Genomic DNA, 21,733 nt, shown 5'->3' with positions numbered 1-21,733 from the left:
TTTTGTCTTCTTCTTCTTCTTCTTCTGGTGAGGCCTGTGGTGAGTTACGGATCGGAAACATGGGTGCTTACAGCTGGAGATGTGCAAAGATTGAGAGTTTTTGAAAGGAAGGTAGTGAGAAGAATCATGGGTCCTGTTTTTGAGAATGGTCTTTGGAGAGGAAGAAAAAATTTGGAAATAGAGCAGTTCTTAAACAATGAAGACATTGTGCGGTTTATTAAAGCTGGCAGAATAAGATGGATGGGACATATGGTGAGAATGGGAGATGAAAGAGTAGTGAAATGTATATGGAAGGACAGGATATATAACAGAAGAAGAAAAGGTCGACCGAGAAATAGATGGACGGATGATGTGGAACGAGATCTGAGAACGCTTGGAGTTTGTAACTGGAGGGGGCAGGCCGAGGATCGTGACAGATGGAGAGGCTATGTGAGGGAGGCCAAGGGTTGCAAAGACCTGTAGAGCTGAGGAGTAAGTAAGTAAGTAAGTTCTTCTTCTTCTTCTTCTTCTTCTTCTTCTTCTGCTTTCTCTTATTCTTCTTTTTCTTCTTCTCCTTGTTCTTGTTCTTGTTGTTGTTGTTGTTGATGTTGTTGTTGTTGTTGTTGTTGTTGTTGTTGTTGTTCTTCTTCTTCTTCTTCTTCTTCTTCTTCTTCTTCTTCTTCTTCTTCTTCTTCTTCTTCTTCTTCTTCTTTCTTCCTCTTCTTCATCCATCATCTTCTTCCTCTTCATCTTCTTCTTCTTCTTCTTTCTCCCTCTTCTTCATCCATCATCTTCTTCCTCTTCCTCTTCTTCTTCTTCCTTCCTCTTCTTCTTCTTTTTCCCTTCTTCTTCTTCTTCTCCTTCTTCTTCCCCTCTCTCTTCTTCTTTTTTCTTTCTCTTCTTCTTCTCCCTCATCTATCTTCTTCTTCTCCTTTTACCTCTTTCCCTCTTTCACCTCTCCTACTCTCTGTTTTAATTACCTATTGTAACACTTACAATCACTACAACACTAAACAACTTCTGTTTCTCCATCTTCCTCTTCTTCACCACCTCTTTTTCGGCCCATCTGTTATCTCCTTGTATTTATCTCTGTTTTTTTTTGTGTGTGTGTGTGTGTGTGTGCGTGTGTGTGTGTGCGAACAGTAATAACATTTGTGTTGTCCGCACGGCTGCCGCCGATTCTGTTCAACAACGGGTCACGAAGTTGTCAGAATTCGAAAAATAAGTTCACAATAATTCCTCTCCCCCTTCCCCAAATTTTGGACAACTCTAAAAATCCTCTTCCCCTCTCTACCACTATCCGTGCCCCTCTCATCACCTCTCACTCACTTCCCTCACGCACCCGTAGCTATACCAAATTTTAATTACAATAGCTGGCTGACCATATAGTCTACACAATCTAGATAGTATATTATAAATGTAACAGTTATAGTATATTGAATGAAAGATATATAATACATACACGTCGATTCTACTAGTGGTGTATTGGAAATAGTATTAAAGATGTATGTTGTAAGATGCGTACAGATATACGCGCCGCGAACATGAGCAATTCACTTTTAATCAGCTGACTATATCTGTATTTTTACATAAACGGTATAAGATATAGATATAAAAAGCTTGGCATCAGCTGATTAAAAGTGAATTGCTCATGTTCGCGGTGCTTATATCTGTACGCACCTTACAACATACATATTTAATACTATTTCCAATACACCACTAGTAGAATCGACGTGTATGTATTATATATTATATATTTCACTCAATATACTAAAACTGTTTCATTTATATATTTTATTAACTCTATTTATATATTTCATCAGCAATTTATTTATTTATTCATTCATACATTGATAGCCTACAATATGATTCTCAACTAATAATGATTCAGGAAGGAACAACAGGCCCAAAACTGTTCCTTTCCCAAATTTAGATAGAAATTGTCCACAAATAGGTTATGTTTACACTTCTTGATTTTTGTCCAATTTTGAGTCCAATATATATATCTATACTATAGCCGTATTCCATTTCCGATTTCAAGCTCCAGCTTAACTTTGTAACTATTCGTTTTTTATGATATTTCAACAAGGCTGCTATGTGAGTTATGTATTGCCGGCCACTTCGACGCACGATCTAACGTAAATAGTTTGTGAAAGGCCTCTGCATGATAATTGCAATATGAGTAATAGCAATCTGAAGATTATTTTAGTTTGTTCTTGTAACAATAATTACAAATAATAATCTAACACTACAATTTTGCCAGTCTTTTCATCTCTATATTCTCTCAATTCTAATAAAAACAATATAAAACTTGTAATACCTATTTATTTAAACATTTTAAAAACTATAAAGCAGTTTTCCTCAATTGTGTTTGACATTTTTGTTTTTTTAGTGAGTTTGTTTTTAATAGCTAGTTCATGAGTAAATAAATTCGAAAAATTTTATTGGTAGAGATGTCAATTTTTTTCTCAATTTCGTTTGACATGTTCGTCTTTCTGAGTGAATAATAAATTGTTCATGAGCGAATTAATTCGAAGAATTTGATTTGTAGAGAAGTTCATCAAGCTGTAGCTCTACTAATTGGCGGGAACATAGTGGGGGGGGCGAAGGTATAATATTCAAGCTTAATAGTTTCGAGTGAAATTCATGTTTTTGAAAGGATCATGACACATAGCCTCACTATGTGCACAATTATTTGAATACATTAATTATTTTCAACACTCTCAGGCTTTAAGCTACCTTTGCCACTCCACGATTTTTCCACCCTAGAATAGCAATATCATTTTTTTAATCTCAATAGATAATTTCGAAATCCTCAACTCCCACAATAGCATACATAGAGTGACCTACTGATAAAAAAATCTGTATATTTTACAATATGTATGTAGAGTCATGATAAGACTCTATAAAAATGATCTCCCATCACCAAAGCTGCTAGCAAATATGATCTCCAATATTAAAGTGCTAGTAAAACATAATAACAAAGTGACCAAGTTTACCTGGGCAGAACTACTTGTAGAAATGTTCTTTTATAGGTTATTATATCAGAGGAAAACAATTAAATCCAGATGGTCATTTACAGCTGTATTATAATCTTGTAACTGAGACTTGGTCAAAACACTTCTCAGGATTTTCAGGCCCACTGATGTTGAGATACTGACTTGAGCATTTTTTTATGAATACTTTACTACATTATAGTACTGTCTGTCACAAAACCCCAATTTCGCCAAAAAGTGAATTGGTCACTTTTGCAGTACACCGACGATATGATGTATGAAGGCAATTAAGACGGTCAAATTTTCATGATTAAATTTTACATGACCCAATCATCAACAACTCAGTTTGTTGTCATAATCAACTGTTGATATTACAGAGAGTATACCAATGCCCTGTATAGGCCTACATACAGATGCATACTTGCGATGCAATCTCAATTGATGTACCGAACGAATTCATTCCGCGTTACATAACTCAATCAAATTCTCTCACACACACACACACATACACACACACACACACACACACACACACACACATGCAAGTACGTTACGCACACTGCATTATACAAATAATAATAGAATGCTAGCGGTAGTCTCACATTCTCACATATGCTGCTTCATCTCCCTATGCTACATAACGGTAACATCATTCATTGCAATACATAGTCGACTTCACACAGAAAATATACCACAGAATATACCTGTATACTACGCAAACCTTTATAGTATGCAATAGGAACAACAATTTATTGTGAGATTTACATGAAATTGTCAGTATTGTTTGGATGATCAGCATTGATGTTATATTTAAAGGATGCTGACAGATTGTAGTGAACCACGCTATAGGGGAAACCTGTACTAAACAATAGGAGCAACAATGTAAGATGTTTTTATGTACAGTTTTTGCTAATCTAACAATCAACTATAAATAATCAGCTGATAGTGTGTGGTGTTATTTACTGTTGTGTATTATGGTACAGTGGACGATAATAAGTTGGATAAACTATCATTACTAAGTAGTCTGTAGGTGTGGTTGGTGATGTATGTAATAGTTGTAATGAGAAATGTCTTTATTAGATTGTTTTCATAGTTTAGTGTATGATTTTTGACATGGGAGATGGTATTTTTGGATAATTATTATGATGTGACGTATTATTATGAACTGTTCAACATATTTTTGTCATAATCATTATTAAACGAAAACTCAAATTAAATGCTGTAAATCACCCCAAAGACTTCTGCTACTTCGAATATTGACAACAGGGTAAACAGCTAGATGCAGCTTATTTTTTTTTCATAATTCAGTGTATGATTTTTGATATGAGAGTTGGTATTTTTGAATACGATGTGTCGTATTATTATGGACTATTTAACATATTTGTAATAATTATTATTAAACGAAAACTCAAATTAAATGCTGTAAATCACCCCGAAGACTTCTGCTACTTCAAATATTGACAACAGGGTAAACAGCTAGATGCAGCTTATTTTTTCTGTATTATATGCAATTTGTTTGAATCAAATCTAATACCTGTCACCATTTTCATAATAAATGAATTAATGGCAGAGTGAAGCTACTCGTTTGTCTATGTACCAATGAATGCCAAACGAATATTATCTTTGGTATCATTTTTTTTTAAACTCTACTCAACAATATTAGAATATTCTCATGATATGATATTTCAATTCATTACTTTTCCATTGTTTGAAGTTATTTATATATTTCAATAATAATCATTGAACGAAAAATCCAAATTGGATGCTGTAAATCACACCGAAGACTTGCTACTGCAAAGGTTGACAACAGGGTTAACTGCTAGATTCTCCAAAAACTATTTGCCAGCCCGAGAATCAAACCCGGTACCACCTAATTAATTGTCAGTCAGTTATGCCATAGAGAAAGGTCAAGCGTCAGCTTATTATATCTATTTCATCTATTTAGCTACTTTAGCTATTTATTTATATTTTATTATTATATCTATCCCCTATTTGTTTATCTCTGGTTATGCTCACCCTTACACCAAACTGAAATCTCCCCCACCTACTTTTATTTCTTCCCCTCCCAGTTTCAACGTCTTCTTCCTCTTCCCCTTCATCCTTTTATGCGTTGAAAAAGACCTCACTCCTAGACAATATTTATAAATCTTGCTACTGCAAAGGTTGACAACAGGGTTAACTGCTAGATTCTCCAAAAACTATTTGCCAGCCCGAGAATCAAACCCGGTACCACCTAATTGTCAGTCAGTTATGCCATAGAGAAAGGATAAGCGTGAGCTTATTATATTTATTTCATCTATTCAGCAATTTTAGCTATTTATTTATATTTTATTATTATATCTATTTCCTATTTATTAATCTCTGGTTATGCTCACCCTTACACCAAACTGAAATCTCCCTCTCCTACTTTTCTTTCTTCCCCTCCTAGTTTCAACGTCTTCTTTCCTTTTTCCTTTCTCATTTTCTGCGTCAAATCTTCCTAGACTATATTGATTTCCACTGATTTATCAACAAACTCTGTGCATTATACTGCTTGAACCAAGGCATCTCCAGCATCTATCCACATTGTCCCGGGTTCGATCACCGAAACGTAATGATCACTTTCTCCCAGCGTGATTCAGTTGTCGCATCCCATTGCTACAATGTAATTTACAACGTCATACATTCCGTTACGTAATTACTATGTCATATGTCACGCGTGCAAATAATGCAAACAATATGATTGCTACTTTGAGAGCTATGATTGCTTAGAGGCGACAGTGGTTGATAAACAAATTGTGATTGATGTATCGTATTATTACATTAGTTATTACTGTATTACATTGTTACATTGGACAAATATGAATTACATTTTCTGTCACTACTGTATAACATTGATACAATGAACAAATACAAATTACATTAGGTTAGCGGTAGATGATGTACAACCAATTTGCAATGGTGGGACAAAATATAATGATTGAGAAAAGATTTATTTTTACGTAATACAAATAATTTGTTATATCCAAGTAATGTCTGATGGAGAAGAACTAATAATTTCATAAATAGTAGATCATGAGTTAATTTGAGGCCTACTGAGATCAGTGTAGGCCTATATGATATGAACAATAATATTATCTTATTGAACAAAAATATGAACAATAATAATCTTTGTTTACGAGAGTCATGACTTAACGACTCTAATGATTCATTCTTCTCTCCTGTCAATTTAATTTTCTGTGCTCATTTTCATCTTTCTGATCTTTAATTCTAGCATTTTTTCTGTCTTCTATTCCTCCACCTCCTCCGCAAATTATGAATTTTCCACTCTTTCTTCATCCTGTTCACTCACAAATTCTCTTTCATTTTTTTGTTTTATTCACTTTTGGTCAGCTATATTATCTTTGATCTCTTCCTCCACTTCTAATCAATTATATCTCATAATTTTGAATGTTCTACTCATTTTTCTCCTTTTTATTTTCTTCCTCCTGCATATCCTCTTCTTCCATATTTTTTTCTACGATTCCGCTATTCCACTTACTCATTCTCTTCCTTCTCCTTGATTGTTCTAGTTTTTTCCCATTTCCCTTAATACTCTCACAACTTTTTCCCATTCACACATTTCTCCAATATCTATCTTCTCAGTTATTCACTCAACATTTAATAATACGATCATTAATCATATATCTATTTATTTATTTATCTACATTACAATATGAGGGCACCATGAAGAAAATACTTCCCATAATAGCCCTCTTGACACTAAAGAAATTAAAATAATTCTAATATATTAATAGTATGAGTCTAATCTAATATAGAAAATTCACTAAATTAAAGGGAGATATATAGATATATGATATATGACATAATATAGATATGACTGAAAGAAATCTTTTGTATCTTCTTCCTATAATCGTCTTCTCTTTTCTCTTCTCTGTTTCTCCCTTCTTCTCTCAATACTTCTGCAACCTATCCTTTTCTGATCATTTTTTCTTTGGTCAGTAATCTCCAACTTTCCTCCGCTATGTCACATCTTTGCTCATCTTAGTTTCTCTCATTTGCATCCAGTAAGGAGAAGTTCTGCAACCACTATTGACCGCAGATGACAGGAGAAATGGAAAAGTTGGATAGAGAAAGAAAGAGAGTGTGAGAGAGAGGGTCAGTAATGAGAGAACTTGTGGAATTCGAGTGCTGCCCTCCGTAGAGTAAACATCCTCACATATCAGCATGTGTCATAAGCTCGAATGACAGACAGGCTGTAGCCTACACCGAAGCAAAGCCCTGCTTCTCCGAGATTTCAGAACTGGTTCACTTCTTCTCAAGTGACTTCTCTCTGTCATCTTCTCCTTGACTTCTCGACTTGCAGCATTTCACTCCAACATAGTTGCTGTCAACGCAAGGAATCCATTTGTGAAACTAAGTCCGCCGCGAGTAGAAATATAATAAAATAAGGAGGAAGAGGTTAGAGCTTAGGGAGTGCCCCTATGTACACATCAATACATACTCATCTTTTACATTCTCTAGAATAAATAGATGTAGCACCAATATACATACTTCAAACATACAGATATAACACAGCCTTGTTTCACCGTAAATACTTCAGAACACATAGTAATAGTGGAAATATGTAGATACTTCAGAATACATAGCAAAGTATCAATAGATATAACACAGCCTTTTTCACCGTAAATACTTCAGAATACATAGTAATAGTTTCAATATGTAGATACCTCAGAATACACCGTAGATACTTCAAAATACATAGTGATACTGCCAATATATACATTTAAATATGTAGATATAATGCAGCTGTTTGTTAGAACTTCCTACAAGTTTACAGTCCCATCAAACGCATTGGACATGTCTAGCAAATTGGTCGGCATTACTTTATAACGAGCACAGCTAGCTTAGGAGATGGACTGCACTATTTGTATGTTAAATATCATTCAGAGACTCTCGCTCAGCCGATAATCAGTCTACCTTCATGTGGAAATGTTGTTGCAGTTCTACTTTAATGCTGAACTAGAGGAAACTTATACGTTGTTTAATGGAGTTAAATAACGTAAAACATGAGTTTTTTTCAATAAACAATGTTGAATGATTGTATGCTGAACTAGAGGAAACTTAAACATTGTTTAATGAAGTTAAATAACGTGAAACATATGTTTTGTTCAATAAACAATGTTGAATGATTGTTTTAGTCTAAGGCTGAACATTGGGGGACTCTTGGGTCCATTTAATCAATAGTTCTTTGTTGTTCTTTTTGATTATGATGAATTTGTTGACTAAATAACAATATAAAAATGAACAATATAACTTAATATATCAATATTATCAATATAAATAGATTAACAGTATAAGAAAATGGACAATAACTGTCCATCAAAACATGAATTATTAATGTGATAGGAGAGAGATAATAATAATGATTTAAGGAGGGAACCAATTATGTAAGGAACGGAAGAACTATGACAACAAAAGAGAACAGAATAGCTACAACATCAATTAATTTGTATCTTTCGGTTTTACATTGTTGAATATGAAAATATTAATTATTATACTATGATACTTCATCGGAAAATGAATTTCTTCTTCAGTTCAGGACATTCATAACAGTATTTTGTTTCATACTTCTCAAAAAATCTGACTAACAGATTAATGATTGGATAGTTTAATCAATGATAGCAATAAATTGAATAAACCAGTTACCGTTACATCAGTTGATTGTAAAGAAGTGAAATATTAGAAGCAAAGTTACAAATTCACATGTTGGAATAACGAGAATTTCATGAGGAATTATAAAAAAATATGTTAACCTGTCCAAGAACTTGAAGTTCACATTGTGAAATGGCTGAACATAGTCAATGTCAATGTAACAAGTGCTGTTGAACTAATGTTTTCACATTGTGTACAATATGTGATGGATAAATGAATAGGGAAATAAATAGAATGTGATCTGGATCCTAGTTACTGGAACTGTTATATATTCGAATCAGTTTCCACAATAAAATTAAACAAATCATGTTCATACTCAACAAAAGTGTTGAAGTTTGACGCTCTATAAGACTATCATCCATTTCACATTACGTTACATTCGTATATCTTTCTCTTAATACAGTATACTTGTGAAACAATCTTAATGTATTCTATCTTAATTATCGACTAAAAGCAGGACATTTCCATGCTAAACCAAGCTAGCACTTAATCATTTCCCATTACGTTACATTCGTATAACTCTCTCTCAATACAGTAGAACAATCTTATTTTTATGCATTCTATCTTAATTATCACTAAAAGCAGGACATTTCCATGCCAAACCAAGTTTGCACTTAATTATTTGACATTTGCTCATAACTAGGTTGGCGCACTTTATTAAGTTTACCGGGGCACGTCTAGCCATAAACTTCCACGTGGGAATATAATGAATACAGTACTGCTTTTAGTCTCGCATTCTAATTGAATCTGGACGGCTAAAGAGAGGACACGAACATTCCGTACTATGAAATTGCGCTATAAAAAACAGCTATGATGATGAGGTTCACTTTAAACTGTCTGCTTTCCTCATGCGGAAAAATCAATGATACAAATTAAACCAATACTGACTCGGTGAAGTTGGTCCAACTATAGTGGTATAGTAGCAGGTCCACTTTCAGCATTCCTGATTCATAACAACGATTGTACAAATTTAATCAATACTGACAAAATGAACTGAATGTGACTATAAAGATATAGTAATACAGCATCGTGGTATGAGCTCTAATTGGCTGAACGTGACTCACGCACGCTCATGTACGCGAATCGGCCCATCCCTGTCAATTGACAACGACTTACACGTACGCGCATGCGCAGATATATTGTATCAGCTCATTATCACCAATCCTGGATAAGGATCATCCAGTTCTTGACTGATTGGATGTTGCTTCCAAGACGACATTTACAGAGAGTCTGAACTTATTTCTAGACTAGTTTGTAGCTTCGACAAGTCCGTGGTTGTCTTGCTAAGCTGCGTACAGACTTATGCGGCACGAGGTTTTCGCTTTTCAATCAATCAATCAATCATTTATTTCTTTCCAAAACATACATGAAAATGTACATGAAAAAGTCAAAATCAGCTGATGCTATGCTTATTATAGACCTATTCAATTTATTAAACAAACAAAACAAGACAAAACAAAATAACAAAGAATTACAAAACAAATAAAATGTTACAATATGAAAAACCTATACTATACTATATAGTATTTGCTATATACTAGCAGGTAACCCGTGCTCCGCAACGGTCCAATCAGAAACTTGGCCTACTGGAATCTTGGATGATAAAATGTGGACCTATAACCATCCTAGGTAAATTGAGAATCCATATGCAAAATTTCAAGTTAATGAGTCCAGTAGTTCAGACGTGATGATGCGTCATTCGTGAATTTCCTATCCCGTACGTGTACAAGCCAATTCTTCTCTTTAATATACATAGATAGATTATAGAGTATAGAAGATGTATCTCACTGTTACTTTACAAAAAAGTGAATTCGTATGGCTTTTGTTGGTGGGGAGTCCCTTGCGGGAAGGTCCCACCGCCTGAATATAATTTAAGCCGTCAATGGGCCTTACGACTGTCATACTTCAGCCGGGGGCCGACAGTTTAACGTGCCCATCCGATAACACGGGATTGATCAGGTGAAAAATCTTTTGGTTATGAGAGGGATTGAACCCGGGATCTTTGTGCTGCTACGCAAGCACTCTATCCACTAGACCACGGATCACTCCTGTTACTTTACAATAATACAGACATAAATAGCTGATGAAAAGCGAAATGCGTGTGTTCGTGAAGTATGAGTCTGTACGCACCTCTACAAGACACAATAATAATATAGAGTGGTTAGTAAAAATTGTGTTGTTGGTTTCAATTATTCGATTTGTACATTTCATGGGGAATATTCAAGAATATCATATTTTCTGCTTATTTCTGGGGAAACGAACAGGGGAATTGATTAGTGGTAGTTGAATAATAATTTGAATAATCTAAAATGAGGAGAATATCTGTCCAGTTGTAGGAGAGGTGTTTGAAAACGCCGAAAAAGGAGAAGAATAAGTGGATAGGAAATGGAGAAGAGAAATCATCCAGTGGAGAGAAAAGACAAAAGAATATAAACATGGGGATGATCAACAGGGAAAGGAGGAATGCAAAGGGAGAAGAAAGGAAGAAAAGGAATGAAAGAGAGAAAATGGTAGGAGAATAGGAAGAAGAAGAGAACAAAACAAGAAGATCATAGAAGAATAAACAAAGGAGATGAATAAGTAAGGAAAAGTAAGGAGAGAAAAAGTTGGAGAAGAAGAAGAAGAAGATAAAGGCAGAAGACGAAGAAGAAGAGGAAAACAACAATAAGAGAATAACGAGAGCAGAAAAGTTCAAGAAATAAAACCTACAGTTCAACCTTGAAATAAGTGAATCAATCAGTCATCATCATACTTTTGACGCAATGCTTCAGCCGCAGGGAGCTATCAAGTGGGTAACAACTAATAATCATACATTCATTATTATTATCATTTGGTAGATGCATCGTTGCGACATTTATGCACTTAAGAGGCCTCTTATGCACATTTAAGGTCTCTTAAGGTCTCTCAGATCTCTTGAGGTCTTGCCGGCCATCATCAATTCTGATCTTTATGACAGTCGTTAACTAAAACATCATCCAACTGGATGTTATTCTGAGAGCATGTAGGATTATGCAGTTAACTAATCGGTTTCTGAATGATTTACTCATTTGAAATCGGTGATTTACTTACGTTTGTATAATTAGTTCTATGATATTATAACTGTTTTGTGATGCACCTATTCATTTATTAATTTCAATACATGATCACTGCTAAGTGAAAACTCTGGTGTGGTGCACTCCTACAACTTTCCTTGCAGTTATGAAAATTTATCAACTGACGCTAGTGTTCCCGCGCATCTCAACTCTACTTTTCTAAGATCTGAGCCAGCTGGTGACAGGACAATAGCGCTGCAGACACACGAAGTCTGTTATCTCTTCATAGTGAATGATTTAATAGAATCTACAGTTGCCAACAGTTTGCAATTGAATAATCTTATTTTCTCGAATTTCGAGCTTGTTTTCAATTTTAGGTGAAAATGTTACGGTACTGAACAATAATTGTAGAGATTTTTATGCTCAATATTTCGACTTGAACTTTTCTGTTCAAATTGTATTTGAAGCCCGATAATTGGGAATCTAAAACCAAACTTTGCATAGATGGTGCAGTCCCCCTGAAATTTTTACAGATATGAGACTTGTGGCAGTTGATAGAGCTTATCAATGACTTTTCTAGGTATGAATTTGTTCAAAATCGTTGGAGCCGTTTCCGAGAAAATCGCGAAAAACCCTCTTTTTGACAACATATTCGCTATTTTAGCCGCCATCTTGAATTGCATTTGATCGAAAATGTTCGTGTCGGATCCTTATAGTTTAAGGACCTTAAGTTCCAAATTTCAAGTCATTCCGTTGATTGGGAGATGATATATCGTGTATACAGATGCACATACACTCATACACACACACACACATACAGACCAATACCCTAAAACCACTTTTTTGGACTCAGGCGACCTTGAAACGTAAAGAAATTAGAAATTGGTGTACTTAATTTTTTTTTCGGAAAGCAATACTTCCCTTACCTATGGTAATAGGGCAAGGAAAGTAAAAATTTCAGTTGTTGTCGAGCTATCTCATATTCAGGAGTGAGAGTGAGAAATAACTTCTGACTTTGCTTGCATGTTTCCTTCCCATCATCCCTCTCTAGTATAATCTGAGACAATACAGCAATAAGAAGTTTTGAACTCTTAAGTGAGCTTCTTCTAATTCAGTCATGGACAATCAGTGAACCCAGTGAATTTAGTCTTAATGATAGAACAATAATTGATAGAATTATTCAACACATCAAATTGGGGAAATATTTGGAATTAAATCAACATTCTACACTCCACATTCCTTCAAACTGTTGTTCGATAATTTTTCAACAAAACAATGCTTCTGTTAGTTGGGATAACACTGTACATCAATACAGGGCGTTAATAGGAACATTGGTGGCGGATCATTATCATCTGTTCCAAATCTTCAGTTGACAGTTGAGAGCAAAATTTTTGTTATTCAAAGTGATTAAAGACTTTTCGTTCATCTGATTCATTCACGGACAATCCAGTAAATAACTCAGTAACCTGCAATTCTCTAGAGGGCTGTCTGTACTCAACAACAAGCTCACCGCACCCAACTTCACAAATCTTGTTTTCGAATTTTTTGCGCCAACCAAAACCAGTCGTACCAACCGTTCGATACGCACAAATCGCGGCTTCGATTCGGCTCGGAGCAATTTTATAAAATGCGGGTCGAAAGTCGTTTAAAGAGGAACGTTACCAGAAGGAGAAGAACGGGACCGCATTCTTGCCTTCTTGCAACGCCTCTTCAACTAACTACCTACTGGTATTATCTGCCAACCATCTCGGTTACTCCCACTATAAACTGACGAAGAAAACCGAAGCATCGGTTGAAGGGTTCAGCTCCATCTTCTTATTCTACTTGATGAAGTTTCTCTTCTAGTTCTTGTTCTCCTTTTCCTTCTTTATCAATTCCTCTTTTTCCCCTTTTTGTGTAGTTGAGAAGTTTATATTGTGTTAACTATTCATATTGAATGAAAAAGACAAAGAAATTGTCAAAAAACCACAGATTTATTGATATAAGATCCCTATTTCCTCTTATATTCTGTGGTTTTTGTAGTTGTTCATCTTCATATTTGTATTTTCTATAATATACTATAGTATAATCTGTGTATTGTCCTCATATTTTTTGTCCTCCTCCAATAGGTTTGTCTCCTAATGAGTATCTCTCTTTTCCTTCGAACAAATTGTAGAGGGTAGTGTGGCAGAGAGTCCTAACTTCGCCCTAATGAAGTCGAAAAATGAATTAATAAATCAATCAATCTCTTACTTCTACTCTGACTATTTCATTCACTTATTTCTTTTTCTGAGTCTACCTCCACATGATTCATTTCAATCTATTTCTTACTCCACTTTTCTTATTTCTTCTTCTCCATCTCATTCTTCTCGATCTTCTCATTATCATCTAGATAAACCTTCTAATTCTCAGTATCATCCACAATCTCCTTCTGATACTCCAAGACTCTTTATCCTATTCGATATCTTTCTCTCTCCATCATTCAATCATTCCTACACTATACACAAATTATTGATCTTCTCCTTGTCACTACATACTCGTTTTCGATGTTCTCCAATGTATATTTCTTCATCCTCATTTTCCTAAATGTACATTCTTTTTTGTCCTTCCCATTCTCTTACAACACTCATATCTCCTCTCATTATTACGTATCATTTCTTTTATTTATATCATTCTCATTCTTACTCATTGTATAGCAAATCGTCTCTTAAGACCCCATTTCTGAATATAATATCAATATCATCCAATCTGTTTATATTTAATCCGTCATCTTCAGTTTGTCATGTTTCGTTCGATGTTCCTCTATCTGTTCTGTTGTGCTTTGCATTCATATTCTCATTTTACGTCCCTTTAATCAACCAGTATATCTTAGAATTTCTAGAAATAAACTCTTCTTTCATTTGCTTTCTGATTTTCTATCTTCGTACGGTTCCCCCGTTTCCGTTTCAACTTTGATTCCACTCGCTCCTCCTGATTCATCTCCTAACTGTCCATCATCTCCACTATAATCAAAAGTATCATGATGAAGCATAGCCGGAAGCCCATACTAGTAAATTGCCGTTTACCAACGATGATGAAAACAACACTGAGTAGATTGAGTTCCTGCAGATCGGAGCTCCACAATTAGATAAAAGCGAACGCTGATCTAACGAGTAAGAGAGAGATGGAACCTATGAGATGAAGATGAAATAAGTAGGAAGAAGGTGGAACGATCTTCTAAGATTCGATACGGTTCCTTTATATTTTTGCTTGGCGCTACGAAAATCACTCTCTTCCTCCACAGTATGAAACTCTGGGAGATGATTGGAATGTTTACATGGTGCGAACGAACATGGTTATAGACTCCTTTGGAATAGAAATGAAGTGTTTGGATTAATCAAGTGATCTACTCGAATTTGTATCTGAATGTCCTCCATATTTAACAACCCGTTACAGTATATTTTCCGTTGAAGTATATTTTTTCATACGTCATATGTCGTACATCTTTCATATGTCGTAAGTGATATACTAGAATTTGTAGCTGAATGTCCTCCATATAGAACTCCCCGTTAAAGTATATTCTCCGTTATAGTGCATTTCTCCTGCAGTCCCTGAAACGTACATATGGCTTTCAACTTCGATAAAGTACATTGCGATTTAGTACGGACCTCCAATACAGTAATACATTTTTTAGCGGTCCCTCTAGATGTACTATATCGAGATTGAATCGTTTCAATGTACTAAAACACTGGGAATACTGTAAATTTGATCAAATTCTTGTCAAACCTTTCACATTCTCTGAATCAATACTTGCCGGGACTATGATTTCTGGAACTGTGGCAAGAAACCCTGTTCAATCTAATGTCAATTGACTGGGATAATATAATGTTTACAATTATTTGAAAAAAAGTAAATAAAATTTGTTGCAAGAGTTTATGTGAAGTCTATCAATATTGATATGAAAACGATTACAAAAATATTGATGAGTTTTTTTTTTGTTTGATTGTTACAGGTTGGCCCTGGCCCTACTTGATCAGCAGGAGAAGGCATGAGCGTGGTGGATTCGGCCCTAGCCTGGTACTGCTACTACCCCCGGCTCCCCCACGCACACCACCCCTACCCAACACACCCCTCCCATGCCAGTGAGATGCGAGAAAAGGACTCGAGCCCGCGCAAAATGGTCGTACAGTCTGCGAGTGACGGCCACAGCTCACCCAAACAGGCCGCAGTCTACCCGTTGACCGTCCGAATCCACGAGGATGGTCCCCGTGAGGAGTCCGTCGAGATGCCGTTCGATCTGTCCAGGGGGGCTGCCAGGGGAGGCCCTCATATGTCGCCCGCCGGACATCCACCCCCTGAGGAAGACCAGCCCCGCGACCAACCCCTCGACCTCCGCGTCGACCGGAAGCGTCGCGACATCGAGGACGAAAACCAGAACCTCATCCTCCGCTCGCCCTCACCCGAGAAACGCAGCTCCGACGAAGGGGGTGACGCCCCCATGAGTCCCGACCTCCACAAGCGTTCCGCACTCAACAACTACCCCGTAATCTTCCCCCACCCCATCGTCCTGGAAGCGATGTACAGAGGAGGGGACAAAGTCGTTCCACGGTTACCAATGCATCACTACCCTGCCACCAGCCCCCCCGCCTACCCTGATCGTAACAACTACCATCACCCGTTCCTCCTCAACGGACACCCTCCTCTACCACCCACCCCACCATCATATCCTCGACAAATCCCCCCCAAAACCATCAACAACAACAACAACAACAACTTCACAGACCCCACAACCACCACCACAAACAACAACAAAGCGAAAGACCGGTACGCTTGTAAGTTTTGTGGAAAAGTTTTCCCCAGATCTGCGAATCTAACCAGACATCTCCGCACCCACACGGGGGAGCAGCCCTACAAGTGCAAGTACTGTGAGAGGTCGTTCAGTATCTCCTCGAATCTACAGCGACATGTGAGGAATATTCACAACAAGGAGAAACCGTTCAAGTGTCCGTTGTGTGAGAGATGTTTCGGGCAGCAGACGAATCTCGACCGACATTTGAAGAAGCATGAAGCGGATGGCCCGACAATCCTGGACGAACGTGGCCCGCCGATTAGACGTCCGCCCGGGTCGGCCGGAGGGGACGACTCCTACTTCGAGGAGATCCGCTCGTTCATGGGGAAGGTCAGCGCAGATGGCGGACGTAACCTGCTGCAACGGAGTCTGTTGCCGTCGAGGCCACCCTACGCGGTCGGGTTTGTCGGGGAGGACGACAAGGACCACTTTTCGTCGCGTTCGTCGACGTCCAGTCTGGGATCGTCCTTTCTACCGGAGAATAAGGACGAGGAGGAAGCGCAGGATACTTGATGAAGGATGGAGGACGAAGGATGGAGAGTTCCTCTCTGGGCCTAGCTGCTAGTCAAAATCCTGCAAGCGGGGGTAGAGTGTATGTTACGATGTGATCCGTTATGTGGTGATATAACTAGTATGATCACATACGTTGAGTAAGGATAAGGAAGGTCTTATTGCACTGTGCTTTTGGTTGAAGATAGAAGTTTGAAGTTTGAAGCTCGCTGGTTAAGGATTAGAGTAATGTGGGGCTACTAGTTATTTTCTTTGCAATTTCCAGCAAATATGTAGGCTTATTTTTGAACATGTAAGGCATCACGTTTGATGAAAGAATTTGAATACTTGATAGTAGCACAATACAACACTAGAAGTTGGCCATTGAAAGTTGATGAATGAAAACGAATTAATTATCATGGATTTGGTGAGTTGTCAATAATTATTATTGAGACATTTATTTTTGAAGAGAATTTTGTTCCTGCTACATTGAGGAAGTTTGTAATAATTCTTATATGAATTATGAAATTCTATGAGAGGCGTTTGAAGATCTATTATATGTTAAATACGGCGTCAAACTCCACATAACCAATTTGTTATTTATTTGTTTGTTGTTGGAAGTATTTGTTTGAGAAACTAATCGATATTAGTTTAAAGTGTCAACTTTCTTTCATGAAACGTGATGAATCAAGCAAGGATCGATTTTGATTGTTGAGCTTTAACTTGTAGCCCTCGATAGTGCATCAAAAAAACTCGGTGTCTCAAGTGATCTCTAGTTGACAAAATTTGATCAACTGAATTGGAAAGTATTGAAGGTAAAGACAGTAAATTATAAGACAGGGACCAGAATAATCTTACACTCCTCAATTTTTTATAACTGGACACATCTTCAATGATCAGTGTCACAAGACAACGCAGGTTATGTATTGCAAGGAGTCAATTTACGAATTTTCAATTGACTAAATTTTTGTTAACTTTTATGAATATAATGCGTTAGATTTAAGAATATCATAGGGTAAAATTGACTATTGCAGTGTCAGGTATGTGGTACCTGGACAAAAAACCACAAGAGCTTTTAGATTTTAAGTGACCTTATACCATTTTATATTTACCAAGTTACCAATATGTTCTTCGTTCACTGTCTTTTCTAGAATTTTTTCTAAGAATTCTATAAAATATACTTGATGAGTCGAAAGTATGTAGAAATTGAATTTTGATAATCTTGAAACAATGGGAGGATGCTTGATATCGGGAGGGTATTTTTCTATAATTTTTCAAACGATTTGTATTAATACTAGATGAAAATAATGTTAGAGAGAAAGATTCTGTGATTGGATTGAATGTGAGGGAATTGAAGATACGATATCAGAGACAGAGTGTTTCAAGTTTTCAGGAGAATGGAAATCTGTTTTATTGTTATTTATACACTTTTTTAGAGGGAGACGCCTATTTTTTGGATATATTATTGTGAAGTTCAATGGTGGAAAACATGTTATAATTAAAATTTGGATATATTGGTATTCATTGTGATGGCTGTGAAATTTAAGCATCCAAGTATTTTTCCTTTTTATTCTCAACAACAATTTTTTGTACTTAATATTTTTTATTGATATAATGTATACTGAATTTTACATAATATACAAGCTCTGTTATCACTTGGCGTGATTTGTAGATCTTATGCTCAGTAGAAAATTTGAAATTTTTCAATTTACATAATAGTTTTATAAACTACGACAATCACCATAGAATCTGTTATTGTAATTGATAAAAAGTTTAAACTATTCAAAATATTTGAAACATTACTTTATCAATATTAAGAAACGATTTAAAAGAGTTTGTTTAATTTAATCTGTTAACATTGTAATAGTAAATTATCTTGGATTAAATGAATAATGCTCCAATCGATCAATAATAATAATAACTTATTTTGTACTCAACTGATTACTTTTCAATAATTGTATGAGAAAAACACAGGATAATCCTTGTGTGAAATATATCTGCAGGAAGTTAACAGAAAATATATTCGAAGGACTTCAAATACAAATCGAATAAGTTACAATAATACAATGTAAAATAAGATACTTATTAGAGTAATTGATTGTTAATTCTAATTTTCTCAATTCCAACAAATTATTTGAAATTACATGAATATTGATGATGATATTTCACAATTTACTTATTAGAGCTCACTCAATTCAGAAAGTATATTTTCATCATCCGTTTGTATACAAATATGCTACTGTTGATACACATATCCACTTCTAAAATCATGATCATTAGAAGCCACAAAATAATTTTATTGAGAAGAATAAATAATGATTGATGAGGATGAAATTGATATTATTACAACAAAGTGCGGAATGGAAAAGTACAGTGAATTGCTTAAAATACAGTATTATTACTTGTCCAAGGAATAGATGCCAAGTAATAAATATAACAGACAAACTGTAGAAAATACTATATAAAATAAATTGGGGAGAACCCTTTACCTGCATACTGAATTATATTGGAAATTTTACAGTACCTCATACTTTGCTGATATGACAATTTACGTTTAACAAGCCTTTAGTTTTCATTGCAAATTTGTTCACATTTGCACGATATTATTGTAAAATTTAGCTGGATGTGTTTGTTTTCACCCACAAACTCTGAGTATTCTGGTGTGACAATGACTATTTATGACTGATTTTGTGTTCAATTTGAGGAATGATACCGAAAAGTATAAAAAATGCTACCTTAGTCAAGTAAAATGTTCTCAGCTTTGATAATTTTCATTGATATCTCGATGTAATTGATTTTTATTAATAATAAATGTTCCATTACATTTCGAATAATATTGAGAACACTTTGTTACCAGATCAGGTTTTCCAGAGAATCAGACGAGATGTTTTTGATTTTGTCTAATAAAATATTAAGTGAAAAAGTGCTAAATCTGCACTAGTCATGATTTACAACAAGAATCATAATATAGATTACCATTTTCTTTTAATCTCGTTTTGTAAATTTTGTAAATAATACTGCAGTAGACGTATGATTTTTGTAGAGTTCTTGAAAATCGTAACCGATGTTTTATTTAAGAAAATGGAAAATGTACAAAGTTTTTATTTTCAGATATTTATTAATGAAGACAATAATATATTACTTCTGCTTTACCTTGATTTTGTTTTTTTATCGTTAAAACTAGTTTGTTCATAGTTATGAGAAAGTATCATAAGTTTTTGACGAAGTTTTCAATGTATCGTTATGAAAGTTTGTAAAAAATATATTTTATTAGCAGTAAACGTCTTATTTGTTTTAGCTTACCTTGTTGATTTCCATTTCAATTAGAACTACTCTAAGAGTCGTATGCACATTCCAAGGTGATCAATAATCTGAATAGTGGATGAATCAAATCAAACAGAGTAATTGAAATAGACTCGCACTTCTCATAATGTGTCACATCTCGAGTTTAAACAATAAGCTGATCCGATTCAGTTTGAAATCAGATTATTATGCATACGGTCTGAAGGCTGTTAGAGGCTATTAACAGCAACTATAGACTTTGATACTGAACGAAACTGAACTTTTTATCATTTTAGAGCATTATTGAATAAGAATAGAGAAATGATCGAGATATATCGTATCACACAACAACTTTTCCATTCAAGTTACGGTAACCTTTCTAATGAATACCTTGAACAGAAAGTGATTACTATAAATTGATCCTTATAGGATCTTTCGACAAAGTTCCAGTCAATGTGAGAATATAATAAATAGAATTATCTTTCTGTTCAGCAGAGCGGATTTCATTGGGAAGCAGAACATATTACAAGAATAACTCATGAATTGGCAAGGCGGCTAAACATTACCTCATATCACTACAATTGGAGGAATAATTTCCATGCAATGTTCTCCAATCAAATACTGTGTGAATTTCTTGATAGATGTATCCCAACAAGATCAGCAAGGATGTATTTCAAAACAAACAAACATTCATGGTCCGTATTCATTATGATAAGATTGTCATTGAAATCTCTTCTCTGAAAGTACATTTTGGAAGAAATTCATTCAGCATTTCTTCAGATAAGATTGTATGAAATTATCCTCTCACAATACAAGAAATTGATTGAGCATCTATTTATTTATTTCTATTTTCAATGCAAACGACACTAATGTAATAACATTGGTGGATAAAATAATAAGGTACAGTAGTCCTTGTGCTATTTTCCTTCCAAATTTAAAGGTGACAAAGTACAAGATAAGGTTAGAATTCCACGTGTACAATTTTTTATAGAACTTTAGTCCAAAATAAACATGAGAACTACGTTGAAGTTGAACCGAATAAACGATGAATACAGAATTTAGGATTAGATTTCTTTATTTATGTTTGTTACAATACAAAAGGAGAGAGATAACCTGGAATTGCAAGCAATGAGAGAAGGGAGAGTTATTCAACTCAAAACATAACTTCAATCCAAGTCAACGAAACAAACAATATTCTACTATATGATGTGAACTCCAGGACTCACATATATCAAAATATAATAGTTGAAACTTGTTCTGTCATTCTTATAAATCATTTCGAAATCGAAAGAAAATAATCATATTATCAGCTTTTGTAATCGAGTAGGCCTACTACTATTCCGAAAGAGTGGAGATCTTTTTTCGTTTCATTAAGTGTTACTTCATTAAATTTTAAAATGAAATGATTTTTAATCGAGCAAACCGATGTTCGAGTTTTGCAACTACTTCATTAT

At 35.2% G+C, this 21,733-nt stretch overlaps 1 protein-coding gene across 1 annotated transcript in view; it reads left to right on the top strand.

The window, feature by feature from the left end:
- LOC111057004 (MDS1 and EVI1 complex locus protein EVI1-A-like) overlaps window positions 1–20,272 on the top strand; it is a 168,633-nt gene extending 148,361 nt beyond the window's left edge. The window contains exon 3 of the mRNA XM_039429814.1: window positions 15,672–20,272. Within this exon, the coding sequence (XP_039285748.1) occupies window positions 15,708–17,021 (1,314 nt within the window). The 5' untranslated portion in view covers window positions 15,672–15,707 and the 3' untranslated portion in view covers window positions 17,022–20,272. The remainder of the gene's footprint in view (window positions 1–15,671) is intronic.
- The last annotated feature ends 1,461 nt before the right edge of the window (window positions 20,273–21,733 follow it).

The sequence above is a fragment of the Nilaparvata lugens genome, chromosome 1 (assembly GCF_014356525.2).
Source record: "Nilaparvata lugens isolate BPH chromosome 1, ASM1435652v1, whole genome shotgun sequence".
NCBI lineage: Eukaryota > Metazoa > Arthropoda > Insecta > Hemiptera > Delphacidae > Nilaparvata > Nilaparvata lugens.
The sequence above is the reverse complement of the archived record's forward strand: the minus strand, read 5'-3'. Positions and strand labels throughout refer to the sequence as shown.